The 27967-nt window shown below is 45.3% G+C and overlaps 2 protein-coding genes across 4 annotated transcripts in view; both read left to right on the forward strand.

The window, feature by feature from the left end:
- Positions 1–1746: 1746 nt before the first annotated feature.
- NFU1 (NFU1 iron-sulfur cluster scaffold) lies at positions 1747–14641 on the forward strand. The gene is made up of 9 exons (XM_086767891.1): positions 1747–1807; positions 3848–3954; positions 6139–6274; positions 7943–8009; positions 8832–8946; positions 9991–10054; positions 12142–12316; positions 12890–12975; positions 13783–14641. Exons 1-8 carry the CDS (start codon positions 1761–1763, stop codon positions 12932–12934), a joined length of 756 nt encoding a protein of 251 aa, XP_086624017.1. The 5' UTR covers positions 1747–1760; the 3' UTR covers positions 12935–12975; positions 13783–14641.
- Positions 14642–14797: 156 nt separating this feature from the next.
- GFPT1 (glutamine--fructose-6-phosphate transaminase 1) overlaps positions 14798–27967 on the forward strand; it is a 44070-nt gene continuing 30900 nt past the window's right edge. The window contains exons 1-2 of one of the 3 annotated variants that reach the window (XM_086767889.1): positions 14798–15433; positions 15739–15891. Coding sequence is in view for 2 of the 3 variants with exons in the window: in XM_086767888.1 (XP_086624014.1) it covers positions 18033–18039 (7 nt within the window). In the remaining variant the exon portion in view is untranslated. Of the gene's footprint in view, positions 15434–15738; positions 15892–17958; positions 18040–27967 lie in introns of those variants that run through there. The other 2 variants (XM_086767888.1, XM_086767890.1) reach the window with 2 other exon arrangements.

Here is a 27967-nt window from a genome sequence, read left to right on the forward strand (position 1 = left end):
CATCATCTCCGCTGTGCATTCCTTCTCCCCTCCCCGTGCAAAAGATTTTGGCTGGATACAAAGGATCCGGTTTTTAAGTTCTTCCTCCTGAGATGCTGAGCTCACTGTGTCCCTGCTATTTTATCTGGCAGTTGGAAAGTCAAACTGACCTCCTTGCTTTAAGCAATGGATATTCCACTTTACGGGAGAGAAACCTTCATGTCTAGGGCAATGCTACGGCGACAGACGGCGCAGAGCAAGAGAGGAGGTGCAGAACATACCCATCCCCGAAGAGATCCCCTGATTTCACCATACATGAGCGAAACGGTCCGTGACCGCCCGCTGCCGAGCCGTGCACGCATGCCGGGGTGGGATAGGGATGTCCAAGAATAGATTTTGGCAAAGCGGAGGGAAAATGTGCTTTCTGTGAGTGCCGCTGCCTGCCAAGGTACAGTAAGTCCAGCGAGGAATGGCTGAAATGAAGGGCTGAAAATTTGTTTAAAGAACTTGGTTGGATTTTTAGGTTGTATTAGTTAATTGTAATAGGATAAGCAGCTGTGATGGGCCTAATGTAAGTGACTTTCTGGTCCAAAATTGGCAGAATTATAATCATGTTAAGGCGAGGGGGAAAGGCAACCGTGGCACAGACACGAACTGCAACCTTTTGATCTTGCTGAAGTTGTAAATGTGCCTCCTTCCTTCCCAGGGAGACTCTTCCTCCTCTTGTTCCTTGTGCAACAGCCCTGAATGTCGGCAGCGGCTGTAAAACCGAGGGCTTCCAGCTCAAATGTTCTGTGATCAAAACAAACGCATTACCTCTGAATTTTTTTGGTCCTTCTGATGTGCGGAAAACGGACTCCACAATCTGTAAGATTGTAAAGTAGGTATGTTTATTCAGCGCTGGGCAGCACAGGGCGGTAGTCCCACCAAAACCGTGCGCGCCTTACGTGGCAACTCACTTTAAATTTACACAACCAAATGTTACATATACATAAAGTTTCACAATACGCCTAGACATATGCATGACCTATCCCCGCTTCGTATTAAAATTAGTCCCAAGGGGTCATTTTCATAAACTCCTCCTGTCTGGGCTTGCGCAGTGCCTCCTGCTGGTGGTCGTCGGGGGTCGTGGGGATGAAGGCAGGTGACTCCTCTTCGTCACCGCTAGTAACCTTTTGTTCTTGCGCAAACTCAGTTATCCCTTGGCTTTCATTCAAGCTGCAGGGTCGGTTTTAGCTGGTTCTTGAAGCGACCCCCCTAGTCCTTACCGGGAACTGTCTTTCGTGAAGAATTGCAAGACTTTCTGCTTCAAATAGTTTGCACAATGGTTAGCAAATTATTAAGCAAGTAGTTAACAAAACATTAAGCACTATTTATCAACTTGATTCCTTAGGATGCACAGCAATAATTAATCAATGCCATATCTATTAAGATTTCTTTAACTCCTTCTCTCACTTCCAGAGGGTGAAAAAGCGACGCCAGCAGCCGGGACATGGGCGGTGGGGCCTCATCGCCCTGCCATGGTAAGAACAAAGTACATATTTAAAAAAAAAAAAAGTGTTACCTTTGGGGGTGATGCTTTGGTTTTGGGGCTGCGGGGGGAAATATTTCTATATTTTTAGCGGACGTGCTGACCGTAGGAAAGGTCCCTGGGCGGCCCCAGGGGGCAGCGGCGGGAAAAGCCGCTCCGCGCTGCGCGCCTTTCCCGCCCGCCGCCAGGGGGCGCCGCCGTGCCTCAGCTGGGGCGGGAACGGGGCGGGGCGGCCCCGAGGAGCGGCAAGATGGCGGCCGCGCGGTGGCTCGGCGCGGCTGCGGGGCTGGGCGGCCGGTAGGTGACCGCGGGGGGTTCCCTCGGCTCCTCGCTGTCCCGGCCCGGAGCAGGGAGACCGGCTCCCCTCTCGTTCTCTCCCCGCGCGGCTGTGGGGAGGGCGGCCCGGTCGCAGCGAGTGGCACCGCGACCTCCCGGGCCGCGCCAGGCTCTCCTCTTTCCCTTTCCATCCCCGCTGCAGCAGGGTGACGTTATTTCTTCTTTCTCCTCGTTACAGACGGGCGGCGAGAGGCTGTTTCTTCCCCTAACCCCATTAACAGCGAGGTGTTAATTCCCCCCGACGCGCAGGTGCGGAGGGCCTCCCCCTGAGGGACCGTTCACCCCCCTGCGCACATCGGTGTGAGGAATGGAGGGGCATTCTCCCCACGTGTGCTCAGGAGCATGCAGCAAGGAGGAATTTGCCCCAGCGTGTGCTCAGGATGGTGCAACAAGGGGTAATTCCCCTCCCCTACACCTGTGCACAGGGTCACACAGTGAGGGGCAGTTAACTCCCCTGCACATGTATGCTTAGGGATAAGCAGTAAGGGGAAATACCTCCCCCGTAGTTCTGGGAAATGTCATACTTTCAGGGGAAATTCGTATGGTGATGGGCAAACCTCCTGCTCTGTGCTGTGGGCTATAATCTTTATTCCCCAAAGCAAACGGGAGAAACGAGACACTTTTCTCTAGGGGGACCTTCCACGCACATCCTCTTGCTGTGTCTGTACCTGCTGTTGAGACCACAAAGAAAGCAAATAACACGATTGTGATGTTTTCTGCCTTTCTGCCTCCCTCACTTGCAGCGGGGAGATCCATTTCATGAGAGCGCTTTTCTCCTGTTGCCACGTTTGAGGAATCTGGCCACAGGTGTAGTGCTTCTGTTCTGATTTATGAGCCCCTGAGACAATCAGCCTCCTCCTTTAGTAACAGCCCCTGCAAAGGTAATTTATTTAGTTTACCTGCTTTTCCCCTTCTACACCTGGTAAGGAGGAGGGAAACCAGCTGATAATCCTCTATCATATTTATCTGTGCTGTGACACAAGGTGGGTTTTGGGTACATTTTCTGATTTTCACTTTGCTCTGAAGTACCTGGGTGCTGTTGGCTGTGCATGCAGTTAGGAAATCAGATGTGCAAGCAGGTATTTGCACTTTTGAAAGTTAGGCCTGTTACTCCATCGCTGTACCTTGCTTTTTCTCTTAATCTTTTTTTCCCTTCTGCTCTCCCCTCTCTGAACTTCATCTGAGCAGCTGACACAGCCCCTGTTTTGCCTGCTAGTGTGATTTATGTGGCCAGAATGGAGCAGGGCCTCTTTTTAATTGGTCTGGTTTCATTCTGGAACAGTATTTGTACTGGAATATACTGAACTTCTTTATTCCCAAAAGGGAAGAAATACATCTAGGTGGACAGGGGTGAGATATGGCTTGGTATGTGTAGCTAATTGAATTTTTAGATTTAGCCAAATGTTGTCCTGGTATTTTTTTTCACAGTTGTTTGTGTAAGAGTAGCCATTGCATTACCTTTTTAGCTTGTCTTATATCTTCTGGGGGTCATATGGGAGAGCCTACATTTGACCAGCTAAACTCAGAGAATATAGGAGTAAATTATGTCCTTGATTTAGTCTCAGATGCTTGGGCTTAGATTTATCTCAGCTGTCTGTAATCTTCTGAAAATTAGGTATTTAGTCCAAGCTAGATTTCCAGGTGCTCACTACTGTGAAAAGAAGACAAAAGGCTCTCTTTTATTTTCCTCTGTTTTAGGTAAGTAAGGCGATTTTTCCAGGCTTCAGTGACTGTGAAGGAGTCTAGATTAATTTTTAGGTGGCTAAAATTGGAGACTTATGTCTATTTTGTTGTGAAATGAGCGTGAGGGAGCGCTGAAAAGGGGAAAAAGTGAGGGGTGTTTTGTAATCTAGCCTGCGAGCTTGCTACGTTACCTGGGAGGCTTAAGGTAAGTGAGCGTCTTGTTTAGTTCAGGGATTGCTAGAAGCGTGCGAAATACTCTTTCTGTGGGGTCGTGCCAAGTTATAATTTGGAAATTGTAAGTAAACTGTTTTTCTCTAGGTTCTGTCATACGATGTTAAAAGATCCTAATTTGACAGTTCAACAGTCTTTCCACCAGCTTGTGCAGAAGAAACCATGTTTTCCATCTGCAGTATGGCATAACGCAGGTAAATACCGGTTAAACATGAATAGGTGAGCGCGTTGTGAATTTTCATGTCTTGTGGTAATAATGAAAGCCTACTCTTTCTGAAATCTGAGTGTGATAACATTTGCTAGGTGGTTTTTAAGTGAGGTGGTAGTGCACTTGGACATTTGGAACTTGGGGAGAAGATGTGCATGGCTCACTATGTCCTTGATTGGATGTGTTTTTTCCATGTAATTCAGCTGCCAGGAGTTACAGGGGGCTTTGTTGGTGTAAAATATTATTTGGGCTTTGCTGCATTTTAAAATTTAATTTCTATCTTAGTGTAAATGTGTCCCGTGGGGAAGACTTCGTGTGTCCTGCTTCAGCTGCTGAGCGCTACCAGATAAAATTGCTGGCCATCCAGATCAAACCCAGCAAGGATGAAAGCGAAGCCTTTCATTCTTAGAGCTGCAATATTATTTTTTTTTTTTAATTTTCCCTCTCAAACATTAATCTATGTATGGTTCATTAATGGCATTCTCCATTAATATTATCTGCAACTTGGTTTTACCCTGAAAAAGCAGTGTTTGAATTTGTTGTACCTGCTGCTTTTTTTGGTAGGCTGTAGTGCTCAGAAAAGAAAAAAAAATAATCTGTGAAACTTGCGTTGCAGAAAAACCTTGTGCTTTTGCACCTGCCTGAGGGATTTAGCAACTGCTGTGCAATGCTGTGGCAGAAAGAGTCTAAGGCAAAAAAAAATCTGCAGGTGCTGTTGCATGGAATTAGTCACATTAAATCTTATTTAAATGAGCCTTCTCAGGCAGGAGTTTCTTTTTGGTCTTGATTTTAGAGAAGTCCAGTCTGGCCTGGCACAGCACCGTATTTTCTGTTTCAGTTCTAACCAACAGGCAGACTCTGATGAGCAGGCTTGTATTTTACCTCCTTCTGCAGGAGCGCTGCCGAAGTCGGCCTCTGTTCGGTGTCTTGCTCTCCCCTGGAGCAGATGCAGAACAGGATAATAAGCAGGTATATGCAGCATTCCGCAGGGGGCTGAAAGAAATGGTACGGATGTCGGGTGTAAATACAGCCGGTTACCAGCTGCCAAGTAATAAATTCCAAGAGGATTATTCACAGCTGCGCAAAGAACTCTCCAGGTCGATTAATGATTAAAAAACCTGGTCTCAGGAAGGCAGATCTTCTTAGAGACTTTGTTTTTAAAATGCATTCTTTCTTTCCTGAATGTTCATATACCATTGTGGTATTTGACGTGCAGGGGGAGTTAGAAGGAGAACTAGAAAGAGAATTGGAACGCAGGAGACTGTCCCTAACTGATGGTCAGCTTCAGTGAGCCATCAGGCATACGCTGTGTGGATGTGTCTGCAGGAAAACACGCTGTTAAATGGACGCCGTTAAATGTAGAGTATTAAATTTTAGTCAAAATCAGGCTTTTTTTGCACTCTTCTAGTGAAAGAAAGACTCACGCCACAAAAGGAATGTCAGTAAAAGTTTATCTTTTAAACATCTTCACCAGTGAACTGTAAATAATTTTATATTTTATTTTGAATTGCTTGGTCGGTTCAATTTCTGGAGGATAAGTGATAGCTTACAGTCATTTTTCCCCTCTGTGGAAAATAGTATAGGCAGGGTGTGGTTCACTCACTGTTGTTACACTTGGTTTTATTTTTTCATAGTTCTGAAAAATGAAATAACAGCCAAGCCCCATAAATTATGTGTGTCTTCAAGAGAGGGTTAGTAACTGACTGTGCTTTGAGCAGGAAGTAACAGTGCTGGAAGAGGGACTAAACAGCCTTTGAGGATCATAAAATAAAAAACCCTAAGCACAACAGAGGAGGGCAGGTTGCCTCGCTTGGCCTTCGGTAAAAAGCGAGGATGGCACTGGCCTCGTGCAGTTGGATGCTGTTGCAGGAGGATGCTTTTCAGTAAATAAAAGTTAGCAAAAGAAGCAAAGACAAGGTTCTATTTATCTTCTTGTTCCCTGTGAGGTAACATGCCTGTGTTTATCAGTCTCCGTGTCGGTCTGGATGCTTTCACGGAACCCGTTGCGTTCTGTTTTTAAAGTATCATTGCTGCGCAGGCTGCTGTGTGCCGTAGCAGGGATCACCCCGGGCTTGGCTTGCGAAGGAATCAGGATCCTTGACTTTCACTTCAGCTACTTAGGTTTGATTACATTATTTTTCTTCTTTTTTTTTTCCCCTCTATTTTCCAGTAAGAGGCATGTTTATTCAAACTCAGGACACACCAAATCCGAATAGTTTGAAGTTCATTCCAGGGAAGGAAGTGCTGGAGTCGAGGACTATGGAGTTTTCCACACCAGCGGCAGCATTCTGCTCACCTTTAGCAAGGTATTATTAAACACATCGTCGTTTGTTTGGGGGATCAGCACGGGCTGTACGTCTACAGCTGAGGTTTTTAAGCATGGTTTCTGATCATTCTGCTCCTCCTTATACTGAGGAGCAGCTTGGTTGGATTTTAAGTTTTTAATGCCGCTTTATTTGTGCGTAAAACTAAAACTGGGAAGACTGTTGTTACTGAAGTAGTCTTTTTGTGTCTGTACTCCCCACCGCTGTGTCACAGCAGAATGCATCACGGTCTAGTTTATGCGACTGGATTGAGTGGTATTATAAAATCAGTATTCTCGAGCAGTTGCTGTGTCACCGATGAGACCTCTGGCCCTGGTTTCCCAAAATCGTTCCCATCAGAACACTCTTAATTCAAGTAGTTGCTTGGAAATCACGCAACCTTTCAGAACCGGGAAGCAGACGGCGTAAGGAAGTAAATAGTCTCCAAATACTACAAATTAAGTGCAGTAGCTTGCTTGCTTTGGCAGAGGTTGGTGCTAACCTGAACTTCAAAGCCAGTGTGTTTTTCCGTCACAAAAGGTTTATAATGTCTCAGTCAGAGGAAAGCCAGTTTTGGCCCACGCTTTCAGACTGGTCTTGGGAGTTGCAGCTTTCAATACCGCAATGCACAATCTAGAGAAAGAATCGCTGAGCAGACAACCGACTCGTATCATCTCGGTACAGAAGGGGTTTGGAGTACCGGCACGAGTCTGTCTGGGAATATTTGGAAGTGTCCATTTTGCGTGTTTGTCATTGCTTTCGCATTCACTCTGCAAAGAACCTGTATCTGATACTGTGGGTGGAAGGGCTTCGGTCTGAGGGTGAGATCCAGAAGTGCTGCCATAGGTGACCTCTGGAGATCCCAGTTGAAGTCATCTTTGTGTATGTTGGAAGAACTGTATGCAAAAGTAGAAACTCTTTCATGTGACGTTCTCCCCAGGAACAGAGATCTCAAACGTGCGGCTTTAACATTTCCAAAGGCCTCATGCAGAGCTGTCTGAGAGCAAGCAGGATCTTTACTTAAAGTAACAAATACAATGTGAAAGGTTTTTGAGGACATCAAAACGTGTTAGTGGAATGCTGAAGCTGTAGGATCTGATTACGCCCAAGTGCATCAGGTTGTGGAATGCAGTCAACTGTCAGAAAGTGGCTTTTTGTTGTCGTGTGTCTGCAAATGGATGTTTTTATCGAGGATGGTGCATTTGCTACAATGTGTACTATGGCAAAGCTGCTTGATTTTGGAAATGGATCTTTACATTCTCATTCTGCTTTTTATACTTATTTCTCAAAAATATACTCTTCCCTGTCATCTAAGTTCTTGTGTTCCTTTGGATGTGTGCTAATTTACCATCTAGTTGGTGGGTGCTGTATGGGCCATCTTAAGCAATTTGTTATGAATCCTAAGCCTTTACGAAATCTTCACACTTTTGATGTGCCATGCAAATGACTGAAAATACTGAAGGTTGCTCACGAAGTGAGTTTGTGTGTTCCTGGCTCTTACTGAGCTGTAGGTGACAGTACTGTGGGTTTCTCTTAATGGTTCTGGTTTTAGTTCTTTTTTTTTTTTGTCTAGAAACGTATTCTAGAACTTCTGTCTGACAGCTTAAAAACATCTTTAGGAGTTTGCCTGAAACGTGTGTGCATTTTTGGTTTATTTTGTTTTCTTAACAGACAGTTATTCAGAATTGAAGGAGTTAAAAGTGTTTTCTTTGGACCAGACTTCATCACAATCACCAAGGTAAGCAGAGCAGAGATTCAAATGTGCTAAAAGATGAGCTCAGCTTTCTAATAGATGGCCTTTGAGAAGATCCGGGCAGGCATAGTGAAAGTACCAGAGGCAGCGTTCACAAGTGATATAAAGGGAATTGCTTTTAATATAAAAGGAAAAAAAAAAAACCACAGTGTGTGAATAAGCACTGGAATAGGGTGCCCAGAGAAGCTGTAGATTCTTTGATCTTGGAAATGGTTGGCATTGGACTGGACGCGGCCCTGTGCAACGTGATCAGCTTGGACGTCGTCTCTGCGTTGAGCGGGAACTAGGACTAGATGACCTCCAGAGAACGCTTCCAAATGAGGTGGCTGTGTGAGTGGGCTGGGGCGCACTGCAGGCGGTGTTGTGTTTACACGAGATGGGGAGCACATGTCAGCAGAGATAAGGTGTTGCATAGTAACCGTGTGGTTATGCTTGACTGTGCAATTCAGTGAATGATAATTTGGCTCAAAATTAAACAGAGCCAACCAGTCTTGAGTCTCTGAAACAGGCTGGTAAAAATATGTGTCAGATAACATGAGACTTTGTTTTTCACCTCTTTTTAGCTCAAATTTTAATAGCACTTGGCTTGCAAACAAGGAAACCTTTCTCTTGACTATTATAAGTTGAGTCTTGCTGAACTTTCTTGGAAAAGCTGGACTTAATGAAACTGTGAAATCAAACCCACGTGCATCCAACGGGAGAGCCCGTTATGCCTCTTTTTAACATAAGAAGAATTTATGCGTAACTTATTAGGAGGCAGATACTTTGGTTTTATTTTTTATTTTTTTTTCCTTCTACTTCTCATAGGAGAGTGAAGACCTGGATTGGAACTTGCTGAAACCAGATATTTACGCAACTATAATGGACTTCTTTGCCTCTGGCTTACCTGTAGTTACTGATGAGGCACCTAGGACAGATACAGGTAAATCAAACTCTTCAGGAAGAGCCCAGTTTCTGCCTTGGGGTTTAGTTTTTGTGACACGTGGAAGAGCTGCCGCTTGTCCCTCAGCAAAGCATGCAAGAGCGTTTGTTTAACACAGGAGAGAATTTGGAGAATGTTTGTGTTCTAGCAGAAGCAATACTGCCCTGTCTAAAGGAGTTGCTTACCCATGAATAAAACGCCTAGTTCTCATCTGCTGTGGTATGAGGAATACATCTTCACGGGAGCTGTGCTGAGCTATGTGGTGCTAAAGAGTGCCCAGACTTAATGTCCCTCTCTTAATGATAGGGTTATGGTCTTAAATGAACAAGAAGTAGTAAGAATCTCTTCCAAACTGAATAGAAAGTAATTGAGACTAACTTACAATTTAACTCAAGGGCGGTATTTTGCCTTTTATCTTCTCGTTTGCAACTTACCCACTTAAACAATTTTTCCAGTGTTTTAAGGAATATTATGACTGTTGAATTCCTCTCTGTTCTATTATGTCCGGATTTAATTTCCATATTAATATAGATTTTATTTTATTTGAAAAATTTGTCTTTAGAAATGCTTCTGCGAGGCTTAGCAGCTTGAAATCGTATCCAGAGCTGCTAAACTCAGACTAATTCTTGATTCTTCTCCTGCTGAATTTTGTAGGTTGCGAAAACTTGCCTTCTGAGAACCCGGCCTTAACGCACGCATCCTTATTGAATCTTAATTCAATAATTGTTGCTTCCTTTTTTTTTTTCTTCTATTTGTGTGCTGTTTGCTCTCTCATAAAAGGTGGCATTACTGTTGTCTGTTAAGGCCTTTGCCTGTTGAGAAGAACTCTGAATCAGTACTGATTTTTGTCAGCGAAAACCTGGGATGTAAATACGGATAATGCAGAAAAATAGACTTACTCTGAATTAAGACTTCTGCCTTTTGGTTTCAGTCATCTCAGCAATGTTGTTATGGCATTTCATTCTGCGATTATGAGTATAGAGTGTTAGTAATCATAGCAGAATTCTCCCAGAGTTCTGATTCGCACGTTTTTCTTTTCCCAAGCTGCATCAGAAGAAGATGATGAAGTTGTACTGATGATTAAAGAACTGCTGGATACAAGAATAAGGTAAACCAGGAGCATTACTGCTAGATGCAGTGAGTTAGTTTTGGGGCTTGGCTGTGTTTAGGGAACGGTGCATTGTTCTTTATTTATGTGTGATTTTATGGTTTGATATCTAGTGTGGGGGTTTAAAGTGCAAAACTGGCCAGAGTCGAGAGTGCTGTTTCCTCTAATGGAAAACTTTCTGTCTGGTTTTCCTGCTGAAGCAAACTATGTGCTGAACAGAGTCCTCATTGCTGAGTGGTTGTAGAACAGTGCACAGTCTTACCCTCCATAATGCATTTAAACTGGTCCGTTTGATTTAACCTGGTTATTTTTAAATAGCGAAACCAACACAGTCTTTGCTTCTACAATAACTCTTTTTTTTTTTCCTCCTCATTGTATTAATCTCTCTCTTAATTATACTCGTCCTTTGCTTCCAAGTATTCCAATGGAGGCTGTACTCTCGTATCATGCTCAAAACAACAATATACTAGTGAGTTTCCCTCCCTGTCTAGACTCCAGTGGATTTTGTCCTTGCGTTCTGTTGCAATTTTATTGGTATTTTAACACTGCGTGAATTTACAAGCTGGTGGTAACTAGTGAAGGCTCGAGAGTGGCTATGGACCATGTTGTTTACCTGAAGTGTATTTTTATGCTCATTAATTTCCTTCCAAAGTGAACTGAAAGGAATAAGCAACTTGACATTGTAGATGCAGGGGAAGATGTCTGCTGTGTTCTGAAGCTGTGATAACCGATGGCGACATCTTCCCCAGTTCGGGAATTACAGTAGCTTGTCTGTGGGTCAAAATCATGGAATTCTGGTTAATTTCTCCAGAAGTTATGGGCTTTTTTATTTCTTTTTTTTTAGATGCTGCATTTTAAAAATTATATTTAAAAATACCGGTTTGGTTATGTCACAGCTGACACGTGGTACTGGCTAAGTTTCCTGAAAAGAAAGAGGGAGAAAAGCAGAAAGAAGCTGGAAAATTTTCCCAAGCATAGGCACCAAGTGTTGAAACGTGTAACCCACGTATGCTGTTGTATAAAGCTGTGATAGAAAGTGACATTCAGGAGGCCCTGCTCTTGCTGGATGCGTGGCCATTTAAGCTCCCTCTGGTATGTTAGTCCTTGATCTCCCAATGGCCTTTCCTAGCGGTCACAGAATTTCTGCCCAAATTTCTGGTTTTTCCCACCTTTTCCTTTCTTTCATTCCTTCCCCCTGTGCCCCTTGGTGGACCAAGGAGCTGTTGATGAGAACATTAGCAGTAGTGTATCTTACTTCATTTTACGGCGGGATCGTTTACAGAATCTGTGTATAAATCAGTGGTACATACAGAACATTTATTTTCAGTTGCTGAAAAATAGATCTGAAAGGTCCTGTAATGTGTTAAAAAAAGAAGTTAATTTCAAATAAGAAAACAGAATATTTAGTGATGTTATTTGGCTTTCTGGAATGGAGATAATTTGCTATGGTGAGTTGTTAATAAACATGTCAGATTCATAGATGATTCTCTTAGGAGTGTAGTTCTCAAAAGAGTTATTTTGGAAATCAGCATAAAGAGCTTCTGTTAGAGTAACTTGATGGTTTGAGCTTGGTCTGGAAAAATGTTGCTATGGGGACAGAGTTACAATGCTGGGCATTTGCTGCTTGCAAAAGAAGACCAGGCTGCAGAAATGCGAATAGTACCGGGATGTGATCTTATCAGATGCTGGTTTCTTCACCCGTTAGCAGGATTAAGCTTTTATATAGTTGGAGCTTTTTCCTGTCCTGTGTAAACTATGATGAACTGTGTATTTATTTATGGAAGCACCTAAGGACTTCTTAGCGCTGTGCTTACCCTCGCCCCTAGAATTTAAATGATTCCTTGCTGCATTCGTTGCAAATATATTTTTGCTTAGCGTCCTACGCAAAACCAATAGCTGTCGATGTGAGAGAGTCCAGCAAAGCGTGGTTTGTTGGAAATCTGAACCAGGTGTTGTAGAGAAAGAGGGCTTTTGTTACTATTTCTTGTCAGTTTTTTGTGTGTATTAAATTGAGCTTTACTAACGACTTCTGGGAGGAAACATATTTCAGCCATACTGCCTTTAAATTGGGTATCGTATCCCATCAGGCCGACGGTGCAAGAAGATGGTGGTGATGTTATTTATAAAGGCTTTGAGGATGGGATTGTGCAGCTGAAGCTGCAGGGTTCGTGCACCAGCTGTCCCAGTTCCATCATCACCCTGAAGAACGGGATACAGAACATGCTCCAGTTCTACATCCCTGAAGTAGAAGGCGTGGAACAGGTGGGTTGTTTCTTTTAAATGGAAGTGCAGCTCTTTGTCCCTTTCCAGCATGGACAGGTTGGCAGTTTAAGCAAAAGGACAGGATATATAGATGCAATTTTTCCCAGTTAGAAGCTCTGTCTTAGCAAGAGATACAGAACTCTGCAAAGTCCTGTACAACCCCATGCACCAGAACACGCTGGAGTCTGCCTGGCTGGAAGGCAGCTTCGCAGAGAAGGAGAAAGGTGGGCTTGAGCCAGCAGCGTGCCTTTATGGCCAAGGTGGCTGACGATATCCCGGGCTGTATTAAGGAGATTGTTGCCTGCAGGCTAAGGGAGGTGATCCCTCGTTGGACGCTCTCCGATGTGACCACATCTCTCTTGTAGGGAGGAGCCCAGAACTGGATGCTCTGTGTTTGCCAGTGAATGGAAGTTTTTCTTACCTTTTTCGTGTGACCATTGTCACTCAGAAATGTAGAATAACCGCAGTTCTCCTTGGGTCCAGCAAGGATTCAATGTAATAAATTATTTATGTGGTCCTATGAGATGGAGAGTTTAAACTGTTTACCTAAGCTACTTCTGTATTTGATTTCAGGTTGTTGATGATGATGACGTGGAGAAAGAAGCAAATTCTAGTTGAGCTAGCATCGTCTATGGCCAAATAAGTATTTACCTCTTGGTGTACGTAAATTATCTTTGTGCTGAGGAAATTTGCCTTTCTTTTCAGAAAAATAGTTGCGCTTATATCTCTGAAAATGTGTCAGCAGTTTGTCCGTTAGTTTATTAAATGCCCTGCATTCAAAAAAGAATCATTTTACTCTACTTTGTATTGTGTCTTAAGAAAGAAATGGTGGGCTTTAAAAATGGTGAGGTGTCTCTCCATTGTTCTTTCATACAAAAAATTCAAGACTGAAAAAAGAGAAGGCAGAAGTGAAGTTGAGTGTTGTGTGTGCAATAGAAATATTAAATATTTACTCCCCCAGATCTCCTCATGGGACTCGCAGGACTATCTGCCCTTGCTCTATAACTGGGAAATTCAGGAATGTTAATTTTATCAAGTCTTGTTAAAAAGCTTTTAGTTCATATCAGTTGGGTTTTTTTTGTGTGTGTGTGTGAGAAATAACCCATAACTTGAACTGTTCATTTTTGAGGATGTAATATTGCCATGACTTGTGGGAAGTTACACACTTGCTTACTAGCACTGCAGAAGCAATAGCCACAGGAACAAAAAATGAGTTGTTTGTTATAAAAATCATATCTTTTTAGGAAGAAGATGATCCTTATCAGCTTTAGTAAGCAGAGAGACTAATTAGCTAATTTAGAAGTAAAATAGTTCAGCTACCATTAGTGGTCTGTTTAAACCTGCAAAATATGATTCCTCAACGTAATAAAGAATGTGCAGTGCTTAAGGGCACAAATTACATTTGTAGCATAGCAGAGAAAATTAACGTGTTTACCTGTGCCGTATCCTGTTTGTTCCTTCTGCAGTGCCAAAGAGCGCAGCGCGTGTGTAACTTGGCGGCCCTGGCCGAGCGAGGGAAGACGTGGCAGAGCAGAACACGTTCCGGTTTTAGAGATTATGGGAAGAGAAATATTTACTGTTCTGAGATTGAAATACGTAAATCGGACTGTGCAAGTACTTTTGTTTACTTGTGCTTGTAGGACTTAATTTCTTCCTGGTGCCTAGCTTTAGCAGATGGCTTTGCTAACAGAAATACTGTTTCTTCTTTGTGCTGCCACATTCGAGCGGAGTTTGCGGTCGTTATTTGGCTTATGGTTGTAGTCGTATTCCCTGCGTGCAAGGATTTGACAGCCTCTGGTGTGTTCCCCTCTGTCACTCCTTGCCAGTGTAATTTCACCGAGTCCCTGAATGGGGTCGGTTAAGTCCGAGGAGACTCTTTTCTATAGCATGCAGATCAGTGTGTGGTAGCCGTAAACTTCGTATTGCTCGTTACAAATTTGAAAATAAATATTTTAGCAGAATATTTCTTCAGCTTTTCTGGAGAGTAATAACATACTGTCATTTAAATTACCCATTCAGGATTTGGAAATGGGTTTGAAATTATCACGTTTTCTTTACCCTGTTACAAAGTACGCAGTGCCTGATCTTACAAGTATATTGATGACAAAATTGCCCTCGAGGCACACTCAGACTATCCAAAAGAGAGCTTGTGCAAATGTTACTGCCATATTCTTTGTCAGGAAACCATAGAATGGCAAGTAATGTTTCTGGTTTCACAAAAATAGAGCTTTTTAGGCCTAATTTGGCAATTTAATGCACTATATAAGCCAAGACTTAAACAGCAAAGGAGCTGTTTTGTGTGTTAAATAAAATGTATTTCTTAAAGACGTGGTCTTTTTTCTTCAATTACGCAGTACTAATCTCTTCCAGGTACAGTAAGGATCCAGTTCTGTTGCTGTCTTTGTATTTCCAGTCTTGTTTTTAGTGGGGTTTCAATTTGTACCAATAGGACTAAGTTAAGCTTGCACACGCTGAGGCTGAAGATTAAGCATCTTGTGATCTTGAGACTGAAGAGATTCCGTGTCCAGCATGTATCCTGTGTGTCCTCAAGCTCTGTCCTTGGAGAGAGGAGTGCGTAACGCTCGCATCCCATCCTCTTTTGTCTGTTCTGTCCCACTACAAAGTAAGCTCTTTAGGGCAGTGGTTGCATTTCTACAGCATGAACCAGTGAGGGGGGGCTCTCCATTTCTGGACAATTGAAAACAGAGGGAAGGGTTTAATGACAATTCTCACTTGGGGAACGAAATAAAACCAAACTGTATTCACAGCACTAACAGTAACCATAATAATTCTCTGACGGCCCGGTGCGGTAAGATTGTCAGCCCAAACCCTTGGGAGTTTCTGTGTGAACCTTCCAAGCCCTGTCTGGAACAGCTTAGGTCACGGAAAGAATCCTTGTTGGTGAGAGATGTTCCGTGTCCTCTACTCACCCAAAAAACCTTTTGCGTTCACGGACGCTGAGGCAAAGAGGGGAATACAGTAATGACTGTTCGACGTTCAGCTTAGGAGTTAATGAGGTGGCCAGCGTCCTCTAGCAGCAAGGTGTGCGACGTGATGTTCTCGCAGTTCCTTTTTTGAAGGGGGGGCTGGGAAGCTGTGCTGCACTGTAATGCTCAGGTCAGCAAGGTTCTTTGACTGTGAAGTTTTTCTATAAATTGCAGTTAGTTGTTACACTTAAAATAAGTGTATTGACTGCTTGAAATTATTCTGTTATTTTGAAAAGAAAAGAAGTATTTTGGTATTTTTGCTCTGCCATTGCTAAGTGCAAAATTACCGTCTGCCATTCAGCCATTTTTGGTTTTGCCCATTTCAGATAAACACACAAAATCCATTCATGTTTCCTGAGCACTGTTCTAGCGCTCTTTTACAGGAAAAGGTGATTGCAGCTATCTAAACTCTTATCATCTTGAAACTGTTCACAGGTGGAGAGGTGCTTTTTGGCAGGACGTGGCTCCCTCGGTGCCTCTAGGAGAAGTTAGCCTGTTTGTCTGTAAGGCAGTCTTCTGGTAACGCTGTAGCGTACGGTGTGAAGCGATCGACAGCCACAGCCTTCCCTGGCAGCGTTTTTGGAGCAGGTACTTTCAACACAGTAGCAGAAGGAAATAGCTCATGTTACCTGATGTTAATATTCAAAATGCACTATGTCAAAGATCCCAAATTTTCCAGGAGGTGATAGTTTGCAATCTATCTACAATTCAAGACTTTAGCCAGAACTTCTATGTCAAGTGAAGCGTGTGGAGCTTAGAGGAGAAGGAAGTGGGTATATTTTTTTCCCAACCATGACACCTTTTTGTTAATTTTCAAAGGCTCACGTGTGAGAGACAGTTTGGGAAACTCTTTTTACATTTCTCCATTGGTAGGAAGTTGCACATCTACATCTGCATGAACTATATGTGGTAGTAAAACTGTGTACCGCGTGTACAGCGAACCTCGGAATAAAGTAGCGAGTTACACAGGGGATAAATACTGGCTTTTATGGGGAAAAAATGGAATAGCCACTTCAAGACTAAACACATGGAGCTGAATTTCTGTATGCATAAAATTCTGAGGAATTTGCACCAGATTAATACGTGCAGATGGACGAGTTAGCCTCTGAGGGATTCGTTTTTATAACATCAAGTATGGTATAGGTTTGAGTTGTGGAGTTTGGTATTCGCTGTGCTGCTGACATGAACTGTGTATTGTGGCAGTGTTTCCAAGTCCTGTCCATGCTCGTTCAGGTCTGAGGCATCCCTCGTAAGTAGGGTCATACCCTTTCGATTTGTCTTCAGATACTGCTATAGAGTGTTTCAGGTTTGTAGTTGAATACCTTAAGAAATTCCACAAGTGGTAAGAAGTCAGGAACTGGGAGAGAAACCCACAATGTAGAAATAAACCAGCAGATGAATCCGGTGTGCCTAGTAGATCAGTAACGGAGATCGCGCAGCGGCCAAAGCTGAGGAGAGCGGCATTTTTTGTGCCAGCGTGTGTTGTGTGTGTGTCTGGTGATCACCTTTCTGACTTGCGCTGTTACGATGGGTTAGTAGTTCTAGGAAGAACAAGGGATTCGGCTTCCTAGTTAAAGTGCAGAAATCAGTTTGAAGTCAGTCCTCCTCTACCTTCCCACCAGGCAAAGGGGAATGAAAGCGCCGATTCCAGATCCCTGCTCTGCACAAGCCGGTCCTAGGGACCGGGACGGGCTGCCGTGGGTTGTTCCTGTGATGTGGCTGCTGAACAAAAGCAGAGGCCGCTGAGTGCGCTGGCTGGGAACTTCCCATATTTCTTAGATCAGTGACCTTCCTGCTTCTGTTTGCGTTCAGCCAGGGTCTTCTAGCTGCAAGCTCAAAATCTACCCCTGCCCTGCGTTTTTTTTTTAGTGTATGCTAACATTAGTGGTTGTTTTCTGGGCTCTTTAAGGAAATCTTTCTGTATGGAGTTTGTAGTGTCCAGACAAATGAACAGCATTTTTCTTAAGCAGGGATTCGGATCTTTTTGTAGCCTCAGGTTTTTCCATGTTATTCAGGCAGTATTTGCTGGTGGGGATGGCGTTGCTGAGCTCTCCGGCTGTATGAACAAGCGTATCGCTCCTTCACGAGTCGCGCCCGTTCCAGTTTGCTGTGCAGATTCCTCTTGATGGTTTTAATGGTTCCTTTATCTTACTTGTGAATGGATGCTATTGTAGAGCAGCTGGGGTGGAAAATGGGAAGATGGGCCGCGTGGATTCCGGGAAGGTGCGGGAGACGGGCGGTGCTGCTTAATCGCCCCCTGAGCTTGGAAAAACCCTTGGGATTGCTGACTTCGTCCTGCGGCCGAAAGGCTCGGGGCTGACCCCCGGGTTGTGCTGCCCCCCGCTGCTGCGGTTCGCGGGGAGCCGGACCGCCCTCCCCGGGCCGTCACCGCAGGCTGCTGGGGGCGGCGGCGGGGCTCCAGCCCGGGGTTTATTCCCTCCCCGGTGCCCCGTCCCTCCCGCTTGCTGCGGCGCGGGGGGAGCCTTTTGTCCGCCCCCCTCCCCCAGCTCCGTGTGCGGGGCCGCGGGCTCCGCCCGCCCGCAGGCGGACGCGGATCCGGCTGCCACGTCCTGGGGGCCGGGCCGGGGGGCGGAGCGGGCAGCGGGGCCCAATGGCGGGGCGAGCGGCGCGCCTGCGCCTTGGGGCCCCCGCCGGGGGGCGGCGCGGTGCGGGAGGTGCGGGGAGGCCGCGGCGCGCAGAGCCAGCGCGGCCGCGGAGGGGAGCGCACCATGTGCGGTAAGGGCGGCGCGGGGCGGGGCGGGGAGTCCCGCAGCGCATCCCGCGGCTGTGGGACAGGGGCAGCCGGGCGGCGCGGGGGCCGGGTCCCTGCGCTGCTTCTCCGCCCCGCACGCCGAAGGAGCAGCGCTAGGCCGGCTGGTGCCGCGCCGCGGCGGGGCACCGCGGGGCACCCCGGCCGGTTTGGGTGGGAAAAAAGGGGCCGGCCGGTTGTGCGTCGCCTGGGCTGTAGCGAGAAGGGGCCCCGTCTCCGTTACCCGCAGGTGTCATCGTCCGGTCTGCGGTCCGCGTGCGTTTATGCGGGGGAGGCGTCTTGCGGCGTATTAATAACGCAGAAGGGCAGATTCTCCCAAAATTGCGTGCGAATGTGGCCGGACCGTGCGAAAGGCCAGCGCCCTCGGTGCGCGCGAGGCACGATGGCGATGCAAACACGCCGTTTCCTCGGCGCGCTGGGTGCTGTTGGTGGGTTTTGGCTCGGTGGCGGGTGGTGCTGAGGGTGGTGACGCTCCCGCTCTGGTGCGGGTGGGCTTTCAAAAGCCACGAAGTGATTTAGGAGCCTGAGCCCTGGTGAATGCTACAGGAAAGGGATCTGGGTTTCACCGGTAGCGTTTCAAAGCATGAGAATAACCACTCCCACTTTTAGCGGAAAAGCGCTGTTGATTGTTATTTTTTAGGCATTACACCTTCCGATGTGGATGCTCAGGCAGCGATTCGAGTTCACTCGACGTAGGCTGTGAGGCAGGCAGGTAAATTGGTTTAAACGAGGCTTACAGGTGTCGGTTGCAGGGTCGTGCACCAGCTCATCTCGCCTGGTCGGACCCCAGCGGAGCTGCCCTGTGTGGAACGGGGTGAGCTGGAGCACAAGCCAGCGAGGGTTGTTCTCCACGGTCACCTCGCTGCTTTCCGCTCCTGTTTGCCATGCTAGTTCAATGCTCTACCTCGTGTTTTGGACACAGGAATGTAATTTATCCTTTCTCTTCCTCTTTCTGTCACGTCAGCTTCATGTTTTTCCATGGGAATTTGTGCAACAGTGATCTATTGGCTCTTCCTATTTATTTATTCACATTTCCGTCTTTTTTTTTTTTTTCTGTATTTTTATGTCTAAAATTCAAATGATGCTCTAAGGAGGACTGTGGCTTTTATACTTGATGTGCAAGTTGCCATTGCTTTATTTGTTTTTATGAAACTGAACTGGGGTGGAACCGTATCACCTCCAAACTGTCGAGTCTGTGGAGCACTACGAAGAATCAATCAGAAATTCGTACTTCAGCTCACATTTAACACTACGCTAATTTGTGTTAACGGTGCAAAGTGGAGCAAAGCTAAGAATAGAAGGGATAATTATTATTATAAATAGCTTGCTGCAAGAATGGGCATGGTTTGGTACCTCGTGCTTGCCTTATTTGAGGCCCAGCCTTTGCAGCGTGCGAGATTAACATTCTGCTCTTTGTCTTTTAACTGCAATAAGCCCTGGCGGTTCTGCGGGTAGTTACTTAGTTACGCTCAAGATTTAATGTGTTTCTCCCCTTTTAGATATAAGCAAATTTCATCTTGGATATTGAAACATTTTATGAAACAGTAAGAAAAGCATCAAGCGTTATTGGCTCTGTTGTTGAGCTTTGTTCTGGGACCCAGAGGTACAGTGAAATTGAGGAGAGCGTTAACTGAGCGCGTTAATACGGAAAAATAAGCCTTGGATATCGAAGAGCTTCCGAATGCAGGAAGTGCGTGGCTGCAGACGGCGAAGGTTTTTGTAGGGAATAGGAGGAGAACTGTTTAGAGTCCAAGGGTGCTACCACATGAGCTCTCATGACTTGTGGTTGGGCGCAGCTGGCAGAAACGAAGGAATACGGCCTCCTCCGCCGCTGCCGCTCGCGGTCTGGCTGGTGAGCACAAGACAAAATTGACAGTGGTCTCAGCTCATGTTAGGAAACATTAATTGCAGGGACAGTTTGGGCTTTTTTTCTGTGCAGCAGCAGTAGACTCCAGCAGAGGAACGAGGCGAACGAGTTGAGGTGTTGCCCCCTCAGATAGTCCTGCACGTGTCACAAATAGGTGGAGCTGGCGCGGAGGTACTTACACTAACGAGACTTAATTGTCTCTGCGAACTGAAGTGACAGTAGTCTACATCTTGGAGTAGAGAGGGCTCTGAGCGCTGTGGCCTCTGCAAGGTCTGAGTACCCGTGTTAGGCAGTGTAGCAACAGCTGTGCAGGCCTGGTTGCTTGTATGAGTCTCCAGAGGACATCTCTGTAAGAGAACTGTAAGTCAGGATTTACGTTGCTTTATCTTCCTGCGCTGTCTGATGGGTACACAGTCCACATTCAGATTTTTATCCAGCTCACCTCAGATAGGTAGTTATTAAGATGAGAATTTTTTTTCTAAAAAAGTTGACAATGCTGCTATTGTTGTCTGCATTCTCCCTGTGACAGCTCGAAGGTGGAAATTACCAACACGATGTTTTCAGCGTACTGATAACCTGATGTTCAGGTTACAAAGTCCGTAATCTGGTGTGCTTGTGCCGCTTGACAGGTAGAGGAAGGTAGTCTCAAAGTTCAGTTTCTTGGTGCCTAGCGTAAATGACAGATCTCCTGCGTAGATGTGATGGGGTTTTGTTTTTAATAGTGTTGGTGAAAAATAGGTTTTGTTCTTGGTATGCACGACACGCTTGCAGTTTGAAGACTTAGCCGGTTATAAGTGGGGCGTGCTTTGGTCTGAATGTACCAAACCAGTTCAATGGCATCTACGAAATAGTCTGGAAAACAGGTTTTTCAAGGCAGCCAGGCTCAATAAACTGTTCTGCAAATAAGTAAACCTGTTGTGTGCCGTGACAGTTTTTAACAACAAAAAGGGATTTGAGGATTTAGGTGGTGTATTACTGACGATAAAAACGGGCTTAAGGAGGGCTTGAGTTTCAGGTTTTAGGGTTGCAGGTACATCCGTGGGGACTGCCCTCCCGCCTGCTGAAATACCCTGTGTACCCCTGGTGTACCCCTTTCTGTGAAGTACGGAGTGGTGGCTCTTGCCCAGAATTAGTCCTTACAATTAATGTGCTGGTTTTTTACTCTAAACGGGAGAAACCTTGTCATTTTTAGCTGGAGAGGGCTGTGTGGGTGGCTGGTAAAAGAAGCATCTGGTGGACAAATGTGGTTCCTCATCAGGTGAGTGTTTTTCTGCTTTGCTTTTTGCCCAGCGTGGACTTGATGACTTGAACGTAAAACTCTCCCATGTACAGCTTGCAGACATAATAATGATAGCCTGCTGCTTTCTGACCTTGCGCTCGTTCAAACTGCACAGAATTAGCCTTGTTTGGGTACTCGCGTTGGCACGGTGTTCCACCTCGCCGAGCCGCTGGGCAGCAAATAGCAGGAGCTGTCTCCAGTGGGTTTTGAGCATCGGTTCTGGGGCTTTGTTCTGTGCTACCATGAGTGTCTGCGTTAGAACTTGGTGTTACTCCCTGGTGTCTCCCCTGCTCCACTTGGAAGAAAAGTATTTTTCTCACTTTTCCCAGTCTGTCACATATATTATGTCTGCATCGGATTTGTTGAAGACTTGAGTCCTAATAGTCATCACCAGGAAAAAGAATTCTTTGGAATTGCCAAGGGGATGTACTGATGGCATCGTCTGTTGCAATGGTGTTAACAGCATACGGTGTGGTATAAAGGAATTTGTAAATCCCCCAGTAAACCTAGCCTGAAGGCTTTTCTACTGTTGTGGGAAAAGGATTAGGAGAAGCTATTCCTGAGTAACTTCACGTATTCAAGACACTGGAGGAGAGAATTTATTCTTACCTGGAAGTGTGATTCATTTCATTTGCCTGTGAACTTACCATGAAATAAAGGAGCACGAGCACCAAAAAGGTCACAGGAAAATGAAGTTCTCAGGAAGAGTATTTTAGTGACTGTGCACAGTAGACATAATGAGCGTCCATTTGGTAAAAATGCTATTCTGTTAAAATCTGCCAGCTGTTTCTGGGGAATTCTTCGTGTAGCTGTCGTTAAGAACGCCTAGGTTTTGTGCTTGAATGTCAAAAATGGATTCGAAGAGTTGAGTTTCGCAAGCAGCTGAATACTGTTCTGCAGATCTCACCAGATCAGGTTTTTAAGGCAAACCTGTGAGAAAGGAAGTGTTTTATGTTCTAAAGTTTATTGTTAGAGATATTTCACTTCAGAGAAATACATGCAACACATCTTATGTGGTAGGTCTTAGTGTGATTCAAGAATTGTATGATAAGCTGACATGCTTTGGACAAGTTTGTGTGTGCAAAGTCCCGAGTCGCGTTACTGGTTGGAATGTTTTATTGTGTTGTATGGTGTGGCTGCTCTTCTAATCCTGAAGCGTATTAGTGTCAACTCCTGAGGTACATTAGTGTATTCCAGCCAGGGGTATTGTGTTTTCTGAGCCTGTCAGATATAAATTCCTGTAGTGTGCTTGCTGCTGTCTTATTTTAGCTGGGAGCTCACGATTATTAACAGTGCTGGACTAGAGTGAAGTTCACAGGGTGTGGTTTTTTGGTTTCACGTAGCACGTATGTCACCTCGAACAGTGCCAACTCAAGGCTGTCGAGGTAGTGTAATTAAATGTCGTTCACAGATCCTGGTTTTCTCTAATACTTCCTCTTTCTGGCTGGCTCCGGAGCGTGGGTTACAGAGGGCAGGTGTGGCGTTATTACTGAGGAACTCTTGCGTGGAATGGTGTCTGAATGCGAAAGTTGAGGTGAAGCCAGAGCTCCCCTTTTCGTGTCTGTTAGGGACCCGAAACTCACAGTGCTTTGGTTTCAGGAACATTCTGCTTGGACTTCAAGATTTCTGCATTTTCAGCACCTGGCATCTAGGCTGGCGAGGGGGCTAAGCTGGGGGTGGAGCAGATGGGACCCTGATGGAAATTTGCTAGATTTGCCTTGGAATTTCCTCAAAACCAACATGTTTCCATTGACTGTTGTGATTTAACTGAATTGTCACTTTGACAGAAAAATTGGCGCTTTGTGACAGAGCGCTCCTCATGGAAGCCTTCGAGCAGCTGTAAAGATCTGTGCAGTTCGTGTCTTTTCATCTTCTGAGCCATGTAGATTGATCTGAGTGCAGGCACGGGGAGGGAGAGAACAAGGCTTTAACAAGGCGTTGTGATTTGGAGAAAACCGTGTCTGTGGCGTGCGGAAGAGAGGTCTTTTACGGTCTAAACTGCAAGGTCGAGTTGCTGTGTGCCATCCCACGTCTGCCACGTTCCACCTCGGAGGAGGCTACGTTTTGTAGCTGGATGAAGTGACCCTTTGTTCAGCTTTTGAGTAAAAAGAGGTTATTTTCTTGAACGGCCAGGGCCTTGCGCCGAGCTGGGACGTGAGTATCACCTGAGTGCCCTTCGGCTCGGCGCAGCACCGCTCCGTGCTGTACGTTTACGTGGATGGGACCGGAGGCTTGAGGTGTAATTCCAGAGCAAAATTGAATCTGCAGAGCCCCTGTTGGTGGCTGCTGGGAGAAATAAACACTTTTTTCAAAAAACACACTTAGATCAGTGAAGCGTAACAAGCATGCGGTGCTTTGGGCCTTTTTTTTTTCTTTTTTTTTCTCATCAGTGCTTCTGTCAAGGGCGGTGGAATTGTACTTAAAAATGGAAGCGATTACAAGATGTGATTGCTCATATATTCCTGAATAATCCAACTTTTAGGGTAGAGCCGGTAAAAATGTTGGTTTTTAAATGTGGATTGAAACTTTCTCCAGCTATGAAGAATCACATCATTATGGGATGTTTGAAAAAGAGACAATGAAATGCATTTGAAAGTATTTCCAGTAAATGAAACTGTCATTTGCACATAATTCATTGTGAACAAATGTCATAAATGGATAATAAACCTTCCAATATTTGATTTTAGCTTACAGATTAGTAAGTCATGCGTTTAGGAAGACTCGTGTTCGTTTTCACCAGCCTTATTGTCCCATTTTTTACTTTAATTATGCATCATTTTTACATATTATTCTATTTTTTTTTCTGATTCCTTTAAGGTGAATTTTAAACCTGCTTGTCTGACTTGCCTTCTCATTTGTAAAATGTGTCGATCACAAGGGAGTTCCTAGAATTTTATTTCCATGGTGGTGTCTCTGTTATCAGTCCAACTATTTTCTTGTCAAAAAGCTGAACTGAATTAAATCGGAATTTCCCGTTGTTTACATGGCCATCTTTTTTGAAGAGTGTGTCCACATGTTTTGCAGCGTCAAGACTTTATTTGAATTTCGTTTAGTTGACTCGCTTTTCATGGTCTCTGTGTTTTCTGATAAGGAGCACTGAATTCCTTGGGGTTTGGGTTTTTTTTTTTCTGGCATTCTTAGCGTTAGATTCAGATTTTTTTCACAGTCCTCATGAATAATGTTAATATCATTGTTCTGTAGTTAATAGATTTTTTTCCAATGCCTGAGATAAATGCCAAGTTGGCTCCTTTGTAGAGAGATGTTTTCTGTTTGTTTACAGCACAAGCAGAAATGAACACTGGTGCTTTTCAGTCTGTTCCAGAGGAGCCATCCCTTCCTGGGGGAGGTCGGTTAATACTTGGTGCCCATTCAGTAGATGGCATTTTGTTGTACGCTGCAGCAGTTCTGATCTGTGACAAGGAATCCATTTTTGGTTTGTTGATTTTGGGGTTTGATTTTTTTTGGTTGTTTGTTTTTTGTTTGCTTTTTTTTTTTTTAGTTCGGGTGTGGCTGAAGTTGTTAAAATGTGCAGAGAAAATAACATTTCAAGCCCCCCTCTGGTTTGGATTCAGATTTAACGGAGATGTCTAAGGTCAGCCCCTGCCTAAAGGGACATAGTTCTGGTTTTAAGCCATTTTTTTGGTTCAGAATAAGTTGCAGTCCTTATGCCAGAAGCAGGATGGAGACTGAAATGATCAATTCACTTTTAGAAGAATATTTTATAATGGGAAACTGAGTGGAATAATTGTGCCCGTCTATTGCGTGAGACTTTTTTTCGTGTGGAGGACTTCATTTTAATGGCCTTGCTGGGGCACCAGGCGTCTGTCTGGAAGGTGCTGTGCACTTCACGGGGGCTTTGAGCGGACGCTGCGGTGTTTCTGCGGTGTCCCCCACCCCTCTGGGCTGTGTCTCTTTTACCAGTTACAGACGTGTTGATTGGGCGTGTGGGAGGGGGCGTGCGCTCTCTGCATTCTGCGGGGCCGTTGGGATGAGGGCCTTGGGCAGCCCAGGCTCCTTCAGTGGAAAATCCCCTCGTTTAAAATGGTGTCAGGGCCTGGAGACAAGCAGGGATTTTTGTAGCTGTGTGCCTGGCGGCGTTACAGGGTGATGCCTGATCCCTGCGGCACGGAGGAGGACTGCCTTCATGCGCCTCTTGGTCGGGGAGGCCTGGAGTGGCTGATGGGCAGCCAAGATGCGATGTATTCCTACAGTCCTCTTCTCTCCTCCCTTCTTGGCTGTAGGTGTCGTACCTTTTGCATGCAGTTCCTTCCCCAAACTTCGCCGAGGCTCTGTTTCACCCTGAGCATGCCAGCTAGACATCCTGTTCCTTTTTTGCCCCGCAGTCGCTCAGCGGGACGCCCTGCCGGTGAAGAAGGCCTCCTCTGTGCTCCCGTCAATGGGGCTCTTGTGCCTCTCACGCTGCTGCTGTTCACTGGAAAGGACTTCCAGGAGCTGTCTCGCTGTGGCCAGCCTGGCACTGAGACTCCGGAGCACCTTACCGCTCGTCATCGCTCCCCGTTTGCTCAAAAGAGCGTAACCCACTTGAGTGGCCTTTGGTGGTGTGCTGTGGTAGTGGAGCGATTTACCAGGTAGCTGTACGCCTGAGTGGGACTGGTTATGCCGCAGCGAGATAGCTGAGGTGCCGCCAAGGGCCGCGCAGAGAGCTGTTCGATGGGCCCAGCTGACGCCAGAGCGAGGGGCTGCCCGGCGCCGTCAAACAGAGGGAGAAGGCTCCAGGGTTTGGGTGGGAACAGGACCCTTAGCATGTGCTTCCAGGGTGCATAAAACATGGAGAAAGGTTTCAGCTCTGAAGTTATTTAGCTAATTTGGAAAAAGGTGAGCAGCATTCCTGCTTCTGTAATTACTCGTGCTGGTTATAATTATGCCTTCTGAAGTAGCTTTACTTTGGATGCCGTGGTAGGTGGCTTTGGTGGAAAGGGACGTGTCGGGAGCTGCTGGAAGCCAGCCTGCCTTTTTAAAGAGATCTCGTGTGCTTGTTTTCTCTGCTTTGTGGTACACACCCCTTATTTTCACGTGTAATGCTGCACTGGGTATCTGGGAGGTTCCTGGTAAATATGGAGAGAGGGGCTTTTCCAGCTGGCTGCTAATAAAGCAGTTTGCGTTGTACTCCATCATAAGACCTGGAAGTCACGTAAAGGGTTCTGGGCGTCCAGGATATATCCGAAATGTGCTGTCCTTCAGCCTGGATGACAGCTATTTGGAGCCAGTTCACTTGTAAACAGGGAGATCGCTGTTTGCCTGAAGAATGCAGTTTTTAGAAACAGCGTGAACTAAGTCTCTCAAATTGGAAAATTTTTTTTTTGCTTTTTTTTTGCCAGAAGGGTGGGGAGGAGGATTTGGAGACTGAGAGCGTGGGGGAAGTATCCCTCAGAGGAGGCTTTTGAAATACAGCAGAGGTTGTTAACCGCTGGCAGGGTTTTATTATCAGTTGAGCTATGGATTGCCAAGTTTGTGGAGGAGGACCTCGCCCTGTCCGTGTAGTTACGGGAGCCAACGTTCAAGTTGAACAAATGCCATCAGGAGATGACAGCAGCAGGCCTGTGTGTGTGGTTGGTTTGGGACGTCAGGAGCAATGGAAGTGAAACTGCAGGTTTTTATAAACTTGGTCCTGATAGTCTTGCAAGCGGTATCAGAAAAGGCTTTGGGTTTTGGGGGAAATGAAGGTAGAAACTGAAGAACCAACTGAAAAGCTCCTTCCTCTCCCCCCTTCCCCTCATCTGACTAGGTGTTTTAAGAAAGAGGAACAATAGACCGTGCATCTAATTATTTTTTTTAGCAATATGGAAGAAAATAAGTGAGGCGTGTGCTGTTTTTGCAGTAGAACTGCAGGGAGCCGTAACTTCTCATGCTGGTGCTTTGGGAATGGGAAGGTGTGAAGCATAATGACAAACTTGTCCTGAGACCCGTAGCCAAAGTTGGTGGAGAAGGGAGAAGGAATGGGAGAGTGTCAGCATGGGGTATGGTTGCATACGACCCTGTTGTCCCTGCTCAGGCTAAAAAGTCCCTTGTAAATGTTTCAGCTCCATCGACTCTGAATAGCCCTTATTTCTACTTATAAATTAAGACATCAGAAGGCTTTGGGTTATTCAGTTTAATTCCAAAACACAAACAGCTTCAGAATGAAGTTTTTAAAACATTCTTTAAAATAATCTGTGTGCAAACAGAATGGTACGTGTTCCAAAAATCATCTTGAAGGTACAATTTTTTCATGTGAGTAAAAGTTTGGGAGCTGTGAGGCAGGCTATGTGGCAGTACTGCCAGGAAAAAAGCAAAGATTTGGGATGCCTTTAACAGGACCTTGCTTCTGTGTGTGTGCGGCTGAACTCTGTTCTCCTCAAGAGGTTTTGATGAAGTTTCTCAAATTACAAATCTTGAATGGCCAGTCACTTACAGACATGGATGCTTGTGTGAAACCTGCCTTGCTTTTATTCCAGATGGATATTTTTCTCCTTTAAAGCGTTAGACAGGTTGAAGTGGTGGATTTCCAGTACAGATATTTCTGGCATCCAGTAAATGTCTTCTGATGCTACTGCTTCATGGTGGCACCAAAGGAAAACTTTCTGACGTAGAGCCGTAGTTGGCACTAGAGATCTAGGAATTTGTGTGTCCCCCTCACTGCTTAAAAATAGAAGCAGCAATTTTTCTTCCTTTGCAGCCCACAGGAAAAATAGCTCCATTAGTTTGAGGATGTTAGTTTGCGTGAGTTAAATAATTTTTTTTTTTCTTA

Source organism: Chlamydotis macqueenii, chromosome 27, assembly GCF_036417535.1.
Source record: "Chlamydotis macqueenii isolate bChlMac1 chromosome 27, bChlMac1.mat, whole genome shotgun sequence".
Classification (NCBI taxonomy): Eukaryota; Metazoa; Chordata; class Aves; order Otidiformes; family Otididae; genus Chlamydotis; species Chlamydotis macqueenii.